Source organism: Lepidochelys kempii, chromosome 1, assembly GCF_965140265.1.
Source record: "Lepidochelys kempii isolate rLepKem1 chromosome 1, rLepKem1.hap2, whole genome shotgun sequence".
Taxonomy (NCBI): Eukaryota; Metazoa; Chordata; order Testudines; family Cheloniidae; genus Lepidochelys; species Lepidochelys kempii.
Window position 1 is genome coordinate 113,695,853 of NC_133256.1, and position 16,008 is coordinate 113,711,860.

The window sequence follows — 16,008 nt, forward strand, 5'->3', positions numbered from 1 at the left end:
GTGAGCTACAGCCCACTTCATCGGATGCATTCAGTGGGAATGAATCCGATGAAGTGAGCTGTAGCTCACGAAAGCTTATGCTCAAATAAATTTGTTAGTCTGTAAGGTGCCATAAGTCCTCCTTTTGTTTTTATATTAAAACAGAGGCTGGAAAGCTGTGTGGGGCATACTGTTGAGCCACCAGTGCACTCTCCCACATTTCTTTCAGAATAAGATATTAAGTAAACTCTATTAGACCTCTAAATGTTTAGGGCTTCATCCAAAGCCCACTGAACTGAAGACTCCCTTTGAGATTAGTGGAGTTTGGGTCAGACCCTTAAAGCAGGCTTAACCAGAGACAGATGTTAGCATGTACATCAGTTGTGTCCCTATTTTCTGAGCAAAACAAATATTGTATCTACTTCTTCCGAAAAGTTTTTCTAATTCAGTGTGTGCCCGTGTCAAGAGGAGTATCCACATTTTTATCCTTAAACATGCCTATTTATAGCTTTCAAATATGTTTATTGATTTATACTGGAACTTTCAAAAGTATGCTGATTTATTGCCTTAACATCACAGCCAACTTGTGTAAAAACTGAAGGTATCTGTACTGTGGTGGAGCCATTGCAATGCCTTAGTTATTTCCACTTAATGTGAGAGGGGTTTTTTGGTTTTGGTAGCGGTTGCATGAAAAATAGATCTGTCTCAGATATTCACCGCACAGTCAGTGTAGAGAGTCAGGCAGCCGAGTGTCATGGCCAGGCCCGGAAGGTGATATTAGCAGCTGCATTTTCTATGGAGTACAGAGGAGGAACATTGGTGGGTCCTGGGAAGACCAGAGAGAAGTAGGCTATAATCCTCAAGACAAAAGATAAGGAGAGTTCTACCTGTAGACAGTGAAAAGGGGTTGAATCTTAGAAGAGTAGTGTATGAAGAATTGCCAAGATTAGGATTTGGCCTGGCACTCATGACGCACAGTCTGGCAGCCAGCTCAGTCTGTAACTTGATGTTGTGTCCCAAATCCATGCCTCAGGTGGTCCTGACAGCCTATTTATGGTGATGTTGACACATGCCATATGTTTTCATGTTCTTGTAACTTTGATTTTCATTGTTTTTTAGGTATATGGGCCTGGAACTCAAACGAGAGCATTCCAGTATGTCAGGTAAAGCTTGCTTGTTCTCTCTAGCACTTTTCTACGGAGTCTGATACCTGTCATCATATTATGATAGTCTGAGACATTCTACAGACAGGATCAAGCCAGTAAAATGTAAAGCAAAAAAGAAGTGGTGTTCTAGAACACAAATTCTACTTTCACAGAGAAGTTGAATATATAAATAGTCCCTAGCCAGGTGAGAACTTTAAATTCAGACATAGCTAGAAATTTGTGGTTATCCCCATCAGTGGACGCAAGTGGTTCTGTTATTTTTCTGCTTCATGAAAACTCAAAAAGAAAAGGAGTACTTGTGGCACCTTAGAGACTAACCAATTTATTTGAGCATGAGCTTTCGTGAGCTACAGCTCACTTCATCGTTGCATCCGATGAAGTGAGCTGTAGCTCACGAAAGCTCATGCTCAACTAAATTGGTTAGTCTCTAAGGTGCCACAAGTACTCCTTTTCTTTTTGCGAATACAGACTAACACGGCTGTTACTCTGAAACATGAAAACTCAAGTTTCATGTCTTTGTATCTGAATGCACTGCTGCCACCTTGTGTTCATAGGGGGCTATGTAGCTTTTAATTTGATTTCTAGAAATAGGCTTATACAATGAGGTTTTAGCCACTGATGAAACTACAACATGGAGCTGCTTTATGGTAAAGCCCAAGTTTAGATTAAATTTAGTGCAGTGTGTTGCTTAGTGTGGAAGTAGCACCTTGCAAGCCACAGTGTGCTGTGGCTACACTAAGGAGTTTTCACTGGTTAAGATCTCCCTTGTAGACAAGATCTAAGTTTGTCCTTCACCATCTTTATTAGGAAACATTCATATCAGAACAGTAAGATTCAGGGGCTTTTAATTTTGATTTCTATATTTTGTGTCTAGCAGAAATAAAATCATAACTTCAGCTCAGGCATGTCGTCTGTGTTTCCAATTTAAATCTCATTTCAGACATTGATTGTATTTCAGAACTCAGTAAAAGAAAATGTTTTTAGTTGCATGTAACCATGAATAGAGTCTAACCATATTTCATCTTCATTTGAAATTTGCAACTCTTTATTAACTGTTCATATAACACTATGGTAGGGTTTTCTTGCAGCACAGATTAGAATTCCCTTGGGAATTTGTGGTGACTTTTTTTTTTCCCCTTCAGGCATCACTTGAATATTTTAGTGACTAAGGCCTGAAGCTCAACATTGAGTAGTCCCACTGAAATCAATGAGACTACTCATGGGCTTCAAGTTAAGCACATGCAGAAGTCTGATCAGGATTGATGGCTGAGGGAATTTCCAGTAACCTCCAGATTGTGGCAGGTTAATCCCTACTCTGTCCTCATACAGTTATACATCAGACTTTGAATTCTGATCTAGTTGTGACTCTTACTTCCTAGTGCCCAGTTTAATTGCACAGACTCCTGAAACATCTTTGTTGCAAGTAAACAGGGAAATATGGTTGTTTTTGTTTTTTACAAGAATAACACCTCTTTGTAAAAAGTATAGAAAGCATCTAAAATCAAAAACACGATACTATTGTAAAACTGTAGACTCTAAAAGTCTGGCTATTTTGTGCAAACCTGATTTGCAATGCACTGACTTGATCCCCCTTCGGTCCAAACAAACAGATCTATATTAAGACTGCCTTTTTGCAAGACTTAAAGAATCTCTTAAAAATTACTCCTAACCTTTGAAAATAATTTTTAAAATACAGTTTTACAGTTAGAATTTTAAAGTTATTGGAAATACAGTAATATGCCTTCCTTCCTTCCTTCAAATTTTAAAATGTCATATTTCAATAGAAAATACAATTCTCCTGCATATTTGTTCTAAACAGCATTGAGAACCAGTTAACTGAAACCGTCCAGTCTAGTTTAATTTCACAAATGGAGTGATGTGCCCTAAATAAAGCATAAGGGATGCAAATAGAGTTAACACTTTTGAAAGCCTTTGGTTTTGATAGCCTGTGTTAGTAATAGAAGGAATTCTGTTGGTTATTATCTTGGCAGCTTCTCTCTAAAGCTGCCTGCCAAAATTTGACTTCACACCTTCATGCTTTCCTCTGAACAGTTTAGGGTAATATCAGACATGGCAAGTAATGATTTAATGTGTATTTATATTATGACATTCATGCTATAATCTTGTCCATCAGCATTTCCCATGGCTTGTACAATTCAAAGTGCTGTCCCATAATATTAGAGGAGAACTATTTTTTATCTCATTTAGTGCTGAGACAAAATCCTCCCTTATTTTAAAGTGACAAAAGTGCTTTATTTCATGTATTATAATTACTCATTGCATGTTAAGATTAGACTTCTTTGGTATTGAAAACCAGTGTGATCAGAACTGGATTGTGTCTAATAAGGCAAATCTTCAGTTTACTAAAAATACACCTTAAGCAGTCATTTAAAACTACTAATTTTAAAGGGCACAGCATGTCTGGTTTTCAAGTATTATTTATTTTACCTGTATCATACTATTTTTTATATCTAGGACAATTCCCCTTTTATCCCCCCATTCCCTCGCACACATCTTGAAGTCTGCTTCACTATATAAATGGCCTCAACAATCCAAAAATACAGACCACCTCTTCTAAAGCCGAGAGCCCTAATAACGTAGGGCCTGATCCTACAGCTCTCATTTAGATGTAAAATCCTATTGTCCTCAGTTGGAGCATTCACATGAGTAAAGGCTGTAGGAGTAGCCCCCTTGAATAATCTTTACTGCTGTCATTCATTTTTAAATCACTTTAAAAACATTTCATGCACGAGATACAGGATAAATATATTTCACATACAGGTTTAATATAAACAATGCGAGTTTATGGTTGAGAGCACGTTGCACAACACTGTTTGCTGTACATAATTACCTAACAGATAGTGCAGCATGATAACTTATTGTTTGCAATTGACGGTCGGGACTGACCGTGGTAGTATTACAATGCATTTATAGCAAAGCACATAGTTGTGTTATTGCTGTGATGCAATGCAGCCTACTATGGAGTGGAAGGGACTTTGTACCTTTACTCCAGTATGAGTTAATTATCCAAAATCCTCAAAATTACTGTTAACAATACACTTCAAAATGAGCTTTTATTCAGTTTATTACAGTTGATGAAACATTACTGTCTAATCGACACAAATCCACATTATAATTATTTATATAGTGCCATAAAAATGCATGGCACTTAAGAAAGTAGTAGGCTCTTCCTTGGCTTCAGAGAGCTTACATCAGAGGTCCCACACTCTGGTCCTGATGGCCAGACCCTTACACCCATGCAAAATTGCTGCGACTTGTACAGACACAGGAGTCTGTCTGTGCAGATCAGATTCAAGGTTGTGACCTATATTTATTGAACAGCATGTCCATATCTCCTGACTTACTCGCCAGATAAACCAGAGTGCCAGGGTTGTTGGGTTTTTTCGTTTGGTTGGGTTTTTTTGCGGGGGGGGGAGGTTGACAAACTTCTTTAAAAAATCTCTTCTCCCCCTGCCTTCTGCAGTAATATTAGTAGTAAATGGTATAGAAATTTGTAGCATTTTGATTTGGCACACCTAGTTTGAACATGTAATAAAGAGAAGAGCTGATGTTTTTGTTCATATTGATACTCCGGACCTAGGACCGAGAAGGAGGATTTAGTGCGTAACACCGAGATATCATTTTTTCCAAAGTAAACTTATTTTAACAGAGTCTTTTTAAAGCTTCTGAAAATAAGGACAAAACTTGGTAAGCAGCAGTGTCCTTGCTTCTTTTCACTATCTTGAGCCAATCTATTACAATCCATCTGAAAAATTGGCAATTGCCTCATTTTAAATGAGTGGAAGGCTTAGAGGCCAGAGGAAATAATAAAGTATTAATTGTTTAGCAGTAATCAGTTAATATTTCTTGGTTGTTTTTTCATATAACTGTGGAGGAACTGCAGCTTGTGCCTCCCCAATGTAAATGCTCTCACTACAGCAAATTATCCTCTAAAACGAACAGCAAGTCCTCCACTGTTTTTGATTTATTGAAATTAATAACTATGGAGCTAACCAGCCAGCAAATTACCAATTGGTATGAAATGTGGACTTCCACTTGAAATGTACAAAATTCATAAAATCCATTTTAATTGCAGGATTTGATTTCTGCATTCATCATCGAATTATGTTGCTTCAGTGGGGTTCTAGCAATATGGATCTCTTTGAATAAAGTATGACTGTTTAAAGAGAAATGGATATCTACTCAATCCCTGCTTTCCCTTTTGCAGTGATCTTGTGAATGGGTTGGTGGCCTTAATGAACAGCAACGTCAGCAGTCCTGTCAACTTGGTGAGCATACAGTTTTGTTGTTCTGCTACATTTACTTCACAGTCTAGTTTTTGCTTTCTTACTTATCATTGGTGTTAACTTTTACAAGAATTAAATGCAGCAAAAATACTTTCCATCATGCACAAAAAACCCGATGCTCACTTTACAAATGAGAGATTTGGCATAGTACTTGCCGGGCTCCTAGACCTTAGATCTGATCACTGTCTCAAGAATAAGAGAATTTTGCAATACGTTTTGAGTTTTAATTGATTTAAACTTTTTGCTCAATATGCAATGCAGCAGAACCAGTTTATCTGATCTAATTGGGACTGGGGGCAGATTAGATAATCAAAAATCCAGAAAAAACAGAGAATGGGAAAGTCCAATGCTGCAGCACCATCTAGTGGCCACAGGAGAGATCACTTCCCTCTAGATCTGGGTGTGCTGGTTGTCCAGTTAACACAGAGAGCTGGATAATGGAGAGTCAAATAAATAGGGTTCTACTGTATTAGAAAGGGGGGGGATGGAGTAAATTATTTTAAGACACTTCAGAAATGCAGTTGAAGACCACCCTCGTTTCTATACATCAAAAGTGCGATCTGAAACCATTGGTGACACACTATTGTAATTTATTAACCTGTTTCTGCTCCAGAAGCTTCATTTTTTGTTGTTGTTGTGATACGTGGCCCATGCCCCCCTTTTATGGCAATTGTACTGAGGTATCATCGGTAATAGAGATTAAATATGGATGGCTATTTCCAAAGCAATTATAACATATCCGTGGTTTATCTAGTCACAGCTTGAAATTACAATATTTAGGAACATATGGCATACTGCTGAGGTCAGCTCTTGAAAAAGTGTGATGATTTTTCCTTGGGATTCTCATGGAAAGCAAAATGTGCATCTCATGAGGCTAAGCGTATGGAAAAAAGGGGGACATGCACAATTAAACACCTGAAAGCCTTTGAAAACCTGCAGTTTCTTTTTTGGATGACTAAATAGATTAAACTTGGGAGCCGGGTTTTCAAAAGCACTCTCTTAGCTTAACTCTGCTGCTATTGAAATGGTAAAATTTCCATTGACTTCATTGGGAGCCAGAGTTAGGCCACCAATGAATGCTTTTCAAAATCTCACATAACAAAATGCATTTTCTAGGGTGTCTTTGAAGACACATTACATACCATGTTGTTTTAAAAGATGTGGGGGACCAGAAAATTTTTGTTTATAAATGGTTCTGGTCACTTTTCAAAGTAGAATTGAGATGTAGTGCCCCTTTGAGGATAATTAACCATTGGAACAATTTACCAAATTTGGTGGTGCATTTTCCATCACTCGCAATTTTTAAATCAAGTCTGGATGTCTCTTCAAAGAGATGCTCTCGTTCAAGCAGGAATTTTATTGGGGCAGTTTTCTGGCCTCTTATTCAGGAGGTCAGACCCTTCTGGCCTTGTAATCTATGAATTTTAGTTCATTCACATATTTGGTTACTATCCTCATAGTGACTCTTGGCAAATCACAAAATACGCATTTTTAGAGTTGCTTTGTAATTTCTCTTGTAACCTGTATCCACTTCCTTCTTAGGGGAACCCAGAAGAGCACAGTATCCTAGAATTTGCCCAGTTAATTAAAAAACTTGTTGGTAAGTATGACAAGTAAATCTTGGGTGAAATTCATAGAGGGCTTATATTATCAGATGATGATTACTTCATTAAAGTATGTATAATACATAAGGCTAATAGAAATGAAAAGAAACAGATTCAAAACAGCAGTTGTACCAAGGACATTTAATTGTCTACTGATTCTATAATTAAATATTAGATTAAAAATTTAGAATTTAGTTCAGATTTTCAATTATACATAAAATACTATATGAAGAAAAGAATGAATATTTATTTTCATGTGGCAGTTTGTCATGTACTGTTTACTTATATATAGTTTATGCAAGTTAATGGGTTCATTGTGGACGAATGAAGAGCCTTTTCTATTCTTCCTCATTACATGTTGCATTTTCTTCAAGGGAGAGGCGAATGTATATCTTTTCCTCCCAACAGCGAACTTAACAAAGAGCACTAAGAAATAGAGATAGGAAGGGCAATTCATGCCCATTCTCAGAGGGACTACCAGCTGTTTCTTAATATTGCTCTCCATTCTGGTCTGACCCCAGGTAGACTTCTCTATGCATGGGTTTTCTTCTTTCAAGAAAGAAAAGAAAATGTAAGATGATCCCTTTCAGGTGTACGACACTAAATGCTGGCAGCAATAGAAAGGAGAGATGCTCTGACTATTTTAGCTAAAAGTTCAGTACAAGACCCACACATCAACTCCTGCTGTAAATGCAATCACTAAGAAACTGAGCTGAATGTGAATGATATATATCATCTCCTGAACTAAAATACAAATACTGTTTGGGTAGATTTGTCCAGGAATCCTCCTCAGATTTTCTCTCTGAGCTTTTCTCTCTCTACCACCCTCAAAAGCCTCGTGCTGTGATGACCATTTTTTCCCCCCTATACTGACCTGGCCACTGGAGGCTAGAAGTGATTCATTCCAGCGCCCATCAAAGTCTCCCTTTCACTTGGCTGGAGGGGATGCTGGAGAATACTTGGCAGTCCCTACCTCTCACCCTGTGTTCCTGCTGTTGAGTGTGCTGCCTTTAGAACATTATTGAATCCCAAATTTAGGCTGTTAGGTAAAAGATCCAGGACCTCCATGGTAGCATTCTCTGAAATGCTTCCAGCTCCATAGAATCAAAGAATATCAGGGTTGGAAGGGACCTCTATGCGCAGGGCCAGTTAGGCAGAACTGCGGGGTCTCAATGTGTGGATGAGATGATGGTGTAGGGAGGCGGGGTTTAGATTTATTAGGACCTGGGAAACCTTTTGGGAAAGGGGGATCCTATACAGGATGGGTGGGCTCCACCTAAACCAAAATGAAACCAGATTGCTGGCACTTAACATTAAAAAGGTCGTAGAGCAGTTTTTAAACTAAGGGCTGGGGGAAAGCTGACAGGTGCGGAGGAGCATGTGGTTCAGACAAAGACATCCCTTATAGGAGGATATACTAATGGAGATTCTCTATGTCCTAGTAAGCAGGAGAGTATGGAAGATGATAAAATACAAATAGGATCTGATGAGAAACAGTCAAATGAAAAAAAAGTCTTATTCAATTACATCATGTAATGGGAGAAGCTAAAAAGTGACAAGTTTTTAAAGTGCTTATATATCAATGCTAGAAGTCTAAATAATAAGATGGGTGAACTAGAGTGCCTCGTATTAAATGAGGATATTGATATAAGAGGCATCACAGAAAGTTGGTGGAATGAGGCTAATCAATGGGACACAGTAATACCAGGGTGCAAAATATATCGGAAGGACAGCACAGGTGGAGTGGCACTATATGTGAAAGAAAGCGTAGAATCGAATGAAGTAAAAATCTTAAATGAACCAAGTTGTACCATAGAATCCCTATGGATAGTAATTCCATGATCGAATAATAAGGATATAGCAGTAGGAATATATTATCGACCACCTGACCAGGATGACTGTGAAATGCTCAGGGAGCTTAGAGGGGCTATTAAGATAAAAAACTCAATAATAATGGTTGATTTCAACTACTCCCATATTGACTGAGTATATATCACCTCAGGACAGGATGCAGAGTTAAAGTTTCTTTACACCTTAAATGACTGTTTCTTGGAGCAGCTAGTCCTGGAACCAACAAGAGGAGGGGGAATTCTTGATTTATTCCTAAATGGAGCACAGGATCAGGTCCAAGAGATGAATATAGCTGGACCGCTTGGTAATAGTGACCATAGTATAATAAAAGTTAACATCCTTGTGGCGGGGAAAACACCACAGCAGCCCAACACTTCAGCATTTAATTTCAGAAAGGGGAACTACACAAAAATGAGGATAGTAGTTAAACAGAAATTAAAAGATACAGCACCAAAAGTAAAATCCTGACAAGCTGCATGGAAACTTTTTAAAGACACCATAATAGAGGTTCAACTTAAATGTATATCCCAAATTAAAAAACATAGTAAGAGAACCAAAAAAGTGCTACCATTGTTAAACAACAAAGTAAGAGAAGCAGTGAGAGGCAAAAAGACATTCTTTAAAAAGCGGAAGTTAAATCTTAGTGAGGAAAATAGAAAGGAGCGTAAACTCTGGCAGATGAAATATAAAAATATAATTAGGAAGGCCAAAAAAGAATATGAAGAACAGCTAGCCAGACTCAAAAAGTAATAGCAAAAAAAAATGTTTAAGTAAATTAGAAGCCGGAAACCTGCTAAACAACTAGTGGGGCCACCTTGGATGATCAGTTGCTAAAGGAGAATTCAAGGACGATAAGGCCATTGCAGAGAAACTAAATGAATTCTTTGCATCAGTCTTCACGGTTGAGGATGTGAGGGTGATTCCCAAACCTGAGCCATTCTTTTTAGGTGACAAATCTGAGGAACTGTCCCAGACTGAGGTGTCATTAGAGGAAGTTTTGGAACAAATTGATAAACTAAACAGTAATAAGTCACCAGGACCAGATGGAATTCACCCAAGAGTTCTGAAAGAACTCAAATGTGAAATTGCAGGACTACTAAGTGTAGTCGGTAACCTATCATTTAAATCCGCTTCTGTACCAAATGACTGGAGGATAGCTAATGTGATGCCAATTTTTAAAAAGGGCTCCAGAGGTAACCCTGCAATTACAGGCTGGTAAGCCTGATTTCAGTACCGGGCAAACTGGTTGAAACTATACTAAAGAACAAAATTGTCAGACACACAGATTTGTTGGAAGAATCAACATGGTTTTTGTAAAGGGAAATCATGCCTCACCAATCTCCTAGAATTCTGTAAGGGGGTCAACAAGCATGTGGACCAGGGGGATCCAGTGTATTTAGATTTTCAGAAAGCCTTTGACAAGGTCCCTCCTCAAAGGCTCATAAGCTGTCATGGGATAAGAGGGAAGGTCCTCTCATGGATTGGTAACTGGTTAAAAGATAGGAAACAAAGGGTAGGAATAAATGGTCAGTTTTCAGAATGGAGAGAGGTAAATAGTGGTGTCCCCCAGTGGTCTGTACTGGGCCCAGTCCTATTCAATATATTAATAAATGATCTGGAAAAAGGGGTAAACAGCAAGGTGGCAAAATTTGCAGATAATACAAAACTACTCAGGATAGTTAAGTCCCAGGCAGACTGCAAAGAGGTACAAGAGGATCTTTCAGAACTGAATGACTGGACAACAAAATGGCAGATGAAATTCAATGTTGATAAATGCAAAGTAATGCACATTGGAAAATATAATCCCAACTATACATATAAAATGATGGGGTCTAAATTAGCTGTTACCACTCAAGAAATAGATCTTGGAGTCATTGTGGATAGTTCTCTGAAAAGATCTACTCAGTGTGCAGCGGCAGTCAAAAGAGCGAACAGAATGTTGGGAATCATTAAGAAAGGGATAGATAATAAGACGGAAAATATCATATTGCCTCTAAATCCATGGTACACCCACATCTTAAATACTGCATGCAGATGTGGTCGCTGCATCTCAAAAAAAGATATATTGGAATTGAAAAAGGTTCAGAAAAGGGCAACAAAAATTATTAGGGTTATGAAACGGAGAGATTAATAAAACTGGGACTTTTCAGCTTGGAAAAGAGATGACTAAGGAGGGATATGATTGAGGTCTATAAAATCATGACTGGTGTGGAGAAAGTAAATAAGGAAGTGTTATTTACTCCTTCTCATAACACAAGAACTCAGGGTCACCAAATGAAATGATTAGGCAGCAGGTTTAAAACAATCAAAAAAAGTATTTTTTCACACAATGCACAGTCAACCTGTGAAACTCCTTGCCAGAAGATGTTGTGAAGGCCAAGACTATAACAGGGATCAAAAAAGAACTGATAAATTCATGGAGGATAGGTCCATCAATGGCTATTAGCCAGGATGGTCAGGGATGGTGTCCCTAGCCTCTTGTTTGCCAGAAGCTGGGAATGGGCAATGGGATGGATCACTTGATGATCACCTGTTCTGTTCATTCCCTCTGGAGCACCTGCCATTGGCCACTGTCGGAAGACAGGATACTGGGCTAGATGGACCTTTCGTCTGATCCAGTATGGTCGTTCTTATGTTCTTAATCCTCTGAGATTTTGCTCAGCCCCTTAACGCTCCAGTCTTGGACATAGCTTGCTTCTGTGGTAGAACACTATGGTGCCACTAGACTACCTGGTAGACAAAATAAGTTCTCTCTCCATTTGCTGCTCACTAACTAACTAGCTCTGTTTTGCTCTGGCCACAAATTTTTAAACTCAAATAAACGTTTATATACAATAATGCAGAATGTTTTGGGCTTGTGTTGTAAGTTCTTAATGTTCTACCATGAAGGGATCTGAGTACAAGACTCACACATGGTTCTTCGCTCCACAGACAATAAGGAAAAGATAGTACTGGGGAGGAGGAAGTGTTTGAGTCACTTTGCGGTACCAGTCCTGGATGGTTCATCCTACCTTTGCTGGAAGGACAGTCATGTCAGTGTAAGGCGTTTTGGAGGATGGGCAGAATTGGGAATAATCTAAATAGGCTTGAGAGGGACATCATGCCACCCCTGGGGAAATGTGTAAGTTGAAAGCATAGCAAAGAAAGGCTAATAAAATGCAATATTTCATTCAACAGGTAGTGGCAGTGAAATCCAGTTTCTCTCAGAAGCTCAAGATGACCCCCAGAAAAGAAGGCCTGACATCAAGAAAGCCAAGTTATTGCTTGGTTGGGAACCTGTGGTATGTAAAGCTAGATTAATAGTGTCATGTGTATAAACCTGTTGTTTTTTTGATGATTGTCTTGCCTTTATAAAAGAAGATATTCTGCAGTTATTAGAGCATCTTAAAGAATTGGGGGAAGTGGAGGAAAGTATTCCAAGGGCAATTATTGTAAAGGTTATAAAGTGCCTTGAGTCTTACATGGACACTCAATAAATGTGTACAGGGGAAGTTCTATGACCTGTGTTGTGCAGGAGGTTAGACTAGATGATCACAGGTCCCTGGCCTTAAAATCTATGCTTTGAAATACGTGACAAAGCATTGTAATAAAAATTAACCTAATTTGTATAACAGCTCTGACTAAGGCAATAGTCCCTCATATGCCTGTTGTATACCTTGGAATGTGTGGTACATAATGAATTAGCCCTCCACTTATCCTGTTGTTAAAAGAGAAATTTGCTTTTATGATGTGGATGATGATCAATACAAAATGAAATAAAAAATATTTAAGGGTTGAGGTTTTTAAGATCCTTTTAAAGATATGCAAATGTTACTGCACTCATCAGGCTTAATCTAGTCACAAGGGAGGCTTGAGAGGAGTAGCAGAAGAACCCAATAAAAATTAGGTAGTTGGACAAAGCGGTAGTATACTAACAGTGGGATTTTGAGAACCCACTCAGGTTGGCCTACCTCTGCTCCCACTTAAGTTAATGGGAGTTTTATCATTGACTTCAGTGAGAACAGATTTAAAGCTTTTGAAATTCCACCCTGACTTTGCCATAGACAAAACTAAGTTAATACATATTGGACTAATTAATTAAGCTACTTGTTCACTGTGGTTCAGAATTAGTTATATATGCTCTTTCGTAAAGGTAGGGGAGATCTGGGATTTATTGTAGGCAGCAGTGAAATTTGCTTAATATACAGTCGCTGTCCAAAAAAGCTATTAAATACCTGGGCTGCATTAAGAGGCCGGGAATAACACAGATAGTATGGTAATACCATTGTGTCACTCAGTGATGTGTACTCTTTCCTGAATACCTCCTTCTGCACACACCGACTCATCGCCCTTTCTTAAGAAAGGCCTTCCAAGCTGGCATTACAACGTCTTTTCTCCCTACATTACCTTGAGGCTAACTGGCCACACTACACAGAGCCACTCAAATAGCCAGCACAAGTGTTGCCACCTGGCCTTGATTCTTAAGCCTTGATTTCACTAGAGAACTTTGCTGGATAACTGTTTTAAAAACAATCGTGCTGCTGGAAAACAGATACTGGTTCTAGGGTGGGTGCACCATTAATGACTACAAACCCTTCAACCTTTCATGACCCAGCCTTCCTCCCCTCACCCCCGCATGGAATTCCAATAAACCCTGGAAATTGGCCAATACTCGGGTGATACCAGCATAAAGTATGTCTGTGATTGATAATGATCCTAATGATGAAACACCCAAACCTTCCTGGTTATGTTTCACTCACACAGGTGCCATTGAGCATAGCTGAAAGCAAGAGCTTGACTATTACAAAGAGAACTCTTCCCCATCTAAAACTGGGGTAAGGGGTTTAGTTTATTGCTTTTAGGCCAGCTTCCCCTCCATCAGTGTGAAATGGTTCATGTGGGGCATGAGCAGGTCAGAAGCCTGTCCTTTTAAAAAGAAAAAAAAAAAAAAAAAAACCTGTTGATGTAATGAGATTCCTCTTCCCCTGTGTGCCTGGGGCATTCAGAACCTAATTTGTTTTTAAAAAGTGGCACAGTGGCAGTAGATCATGTTCTATCAACTTTAATGGGATGCCAGAATTTGTACTCTTATCCAATGGTGAACGAGGATTGGTAGTGAATTGGAGAAGTGCATTGGTAGTTAATGTATGCATTTCTAAAGTGCCATCACTGTATCAATTCATGTTGGTGACATAAGCAAGAACAGAGATTACAATACTTGGAAAAGGAGTTAAATATTTCTGGTTTTGTGTGCCCATGAGTATAAAATACACTGTTTAAAACTGGAAACAGAAGAGGAAAATATTCTTCCTCTTAACTACACACAAAATTATTAGAATCTAATTAACTCTTTTAAAGAAAGCAAGATGATCAGTTCCTAATGGGATACTGTTATAACTGTCAGTTTTGCGTCGTGGTTGATATCCCCATTGCTATTTCTTAGTGGACCAATTTAAAGAAGTATTTTAATTTAAACCTCATTAGGCCTCACCATTTACACAGCTTATCTAGAGGATGTTCTCTTAATATAATTCAAAACAAGCCAAAAAACATTCTTTTTCCTCTTTTGTTTCTTACAAGCATATAAGGGATTCACCAAGTTTGTATTTGGGCGTAAACTGGGTTAAGTGTTACTGTCTGGTACTAAATGTGGTATTTACCGACTGAATTGACAGTTTCTAATTTAGTAAATGATCGTTAGATATAACAGTGATGGGTGTGTTAGAAGTGCATAGACATACTGTAACCAGTGGGTGGTGCTCTGTGTTTTTATTGATAAAGAATTTCAGAGCAGTGTTTTCATAACTTAGAAGATAGCCATAATAATACACTGTTATGAGAGTAGCCGGAATTTTAGGCTGATATGACCATCTCTTCTTTCTTTAAACAGGTCCCTTTGGAAGAAGGTTTAAATAAAGCAATTCACTACTTTCGTAAAGAACTCGAATATCAGGCAAACAATCAATATATCCCCAAACCGAAACCTGCAAGGATAAAAAAAGGAAGAACAAGACATAATTGAAAACTGTTACATTGGACAGGAGATTCCCTACTTTACGTTTGACAGGATGTAATTTTTTTTCTTTTTTTAAAAAGAAAGACTTAACAGGTATCATGAAGAACAAACTGGAATTTCATTCGGAAGCTTGCTTTAAAGAAGTGGATGTGCCTAAAAATTTAAAAATACTGCAAATCTTGCCTTGCACTTTTTAAATCTATCTTTTTATGTAAAATAGAGTAGAAAAATCTTTTGAGTATCTTCAAGTTTTATATCTTGCTGTGAGATCATTTGTTGTGACTGTCTTTGACAGTTTTATTTACTGGTTTCTTTGTGAAGCTGAAGATGAATATAAACGGGATGGGATATACCAATTTATTTATAAAATGGGTACTATAAATGAGAAGTTATACTATGCATACGAGAAAAAGCTAGCAGTATTGTCAGGTGAGTGAAACACTGGCATTTAGTATATAGGGGTATAAAAGAATTCTGTATGAGAGCTTTATGTATTCTTTAAATCAGAGTTTTTTCAGAGGTTTAGTTTTAGTTGCACACTTGAATTTGGACTGTTTTCATTGAATATCATGGATAAGAATATTTTAAATCACTACTGTGTTGTGTGTACTCTGGGAAAAAAGGTTAATGTATTATTGGTTACCAGTGGTTGAATATGCTATTTTAATAAAATATGAAAAGTTCTCCTTACGGGTTTGTTTTTCAGTTAAAGTAGTTCTATAGTTTGTGTTTTATCTGTACATATCTCAAATGTTAATTTTTTTAAAAAATCCATAATCTGTTATAAAAACAAGTCATCCTGTTTGAAGGTCAATAATATTTTTTTCACTTTTCAAATCATATTTATTTCTTAACTGATTCTTGGGCTCAAAGATGTTCATGTCAAAAAAAAAACAAAAAACCCTCAGGTTATTATAATTAAAGTTTGTCATTGTTTGCATTAGGCCTAGATTGTCACAGTGCAAAAGTATACGATGCCTTTAAAACACAAAATAGAACTTTAGCATCCCCAACATGAGAGAAATCATGTATTTTACTTAAAAACAAAACTTACTATTGATTTTATCAGGAAATACACACCGCTGTACTGACTAACTGTGATCTCA

The 16,008-nt window shown here is 37.8% G+C and overlaps 1 protein-coding gene across 1 annotated transcript in view; it reads left to right on the forward strand.

Annotated features, from left to right (window-relative positions):
* UXS1 (UDP-glucuronate decarboxylase 1) overlaps positions 1-15,585 on the forward strand; it is a 92,774-nt gene extending 77,189 nt beyond the window's left edge. The window contains exons 11-15 of the mRNA XM_073351134.1: positions 1,099-1,142; positions 5,374-5,434; positions 6,995-7,052; positions 12,085-12,188; positions 14,777-15,585. Coding sequence (XP_073207235.1) covers positions 1,099-1,142; positions 5,374-5,434; positions 6,995-7,052; positions 12,085-12,188; positions 14,777-14,908 — 399 coding nt within the window. The 3' untranslated portion in view covers positions 14,909-15,585. The remainder of the gene's footprint in view (positions 1-1,098; positions 1,143-5,373; positions 5,435-6,994; positions 7,053-12,084; positions 12,189-14,776) is intronic.
* The last annotated feature ends 423 nt before the right edge of the window (positions 15,586-16,008 follow it).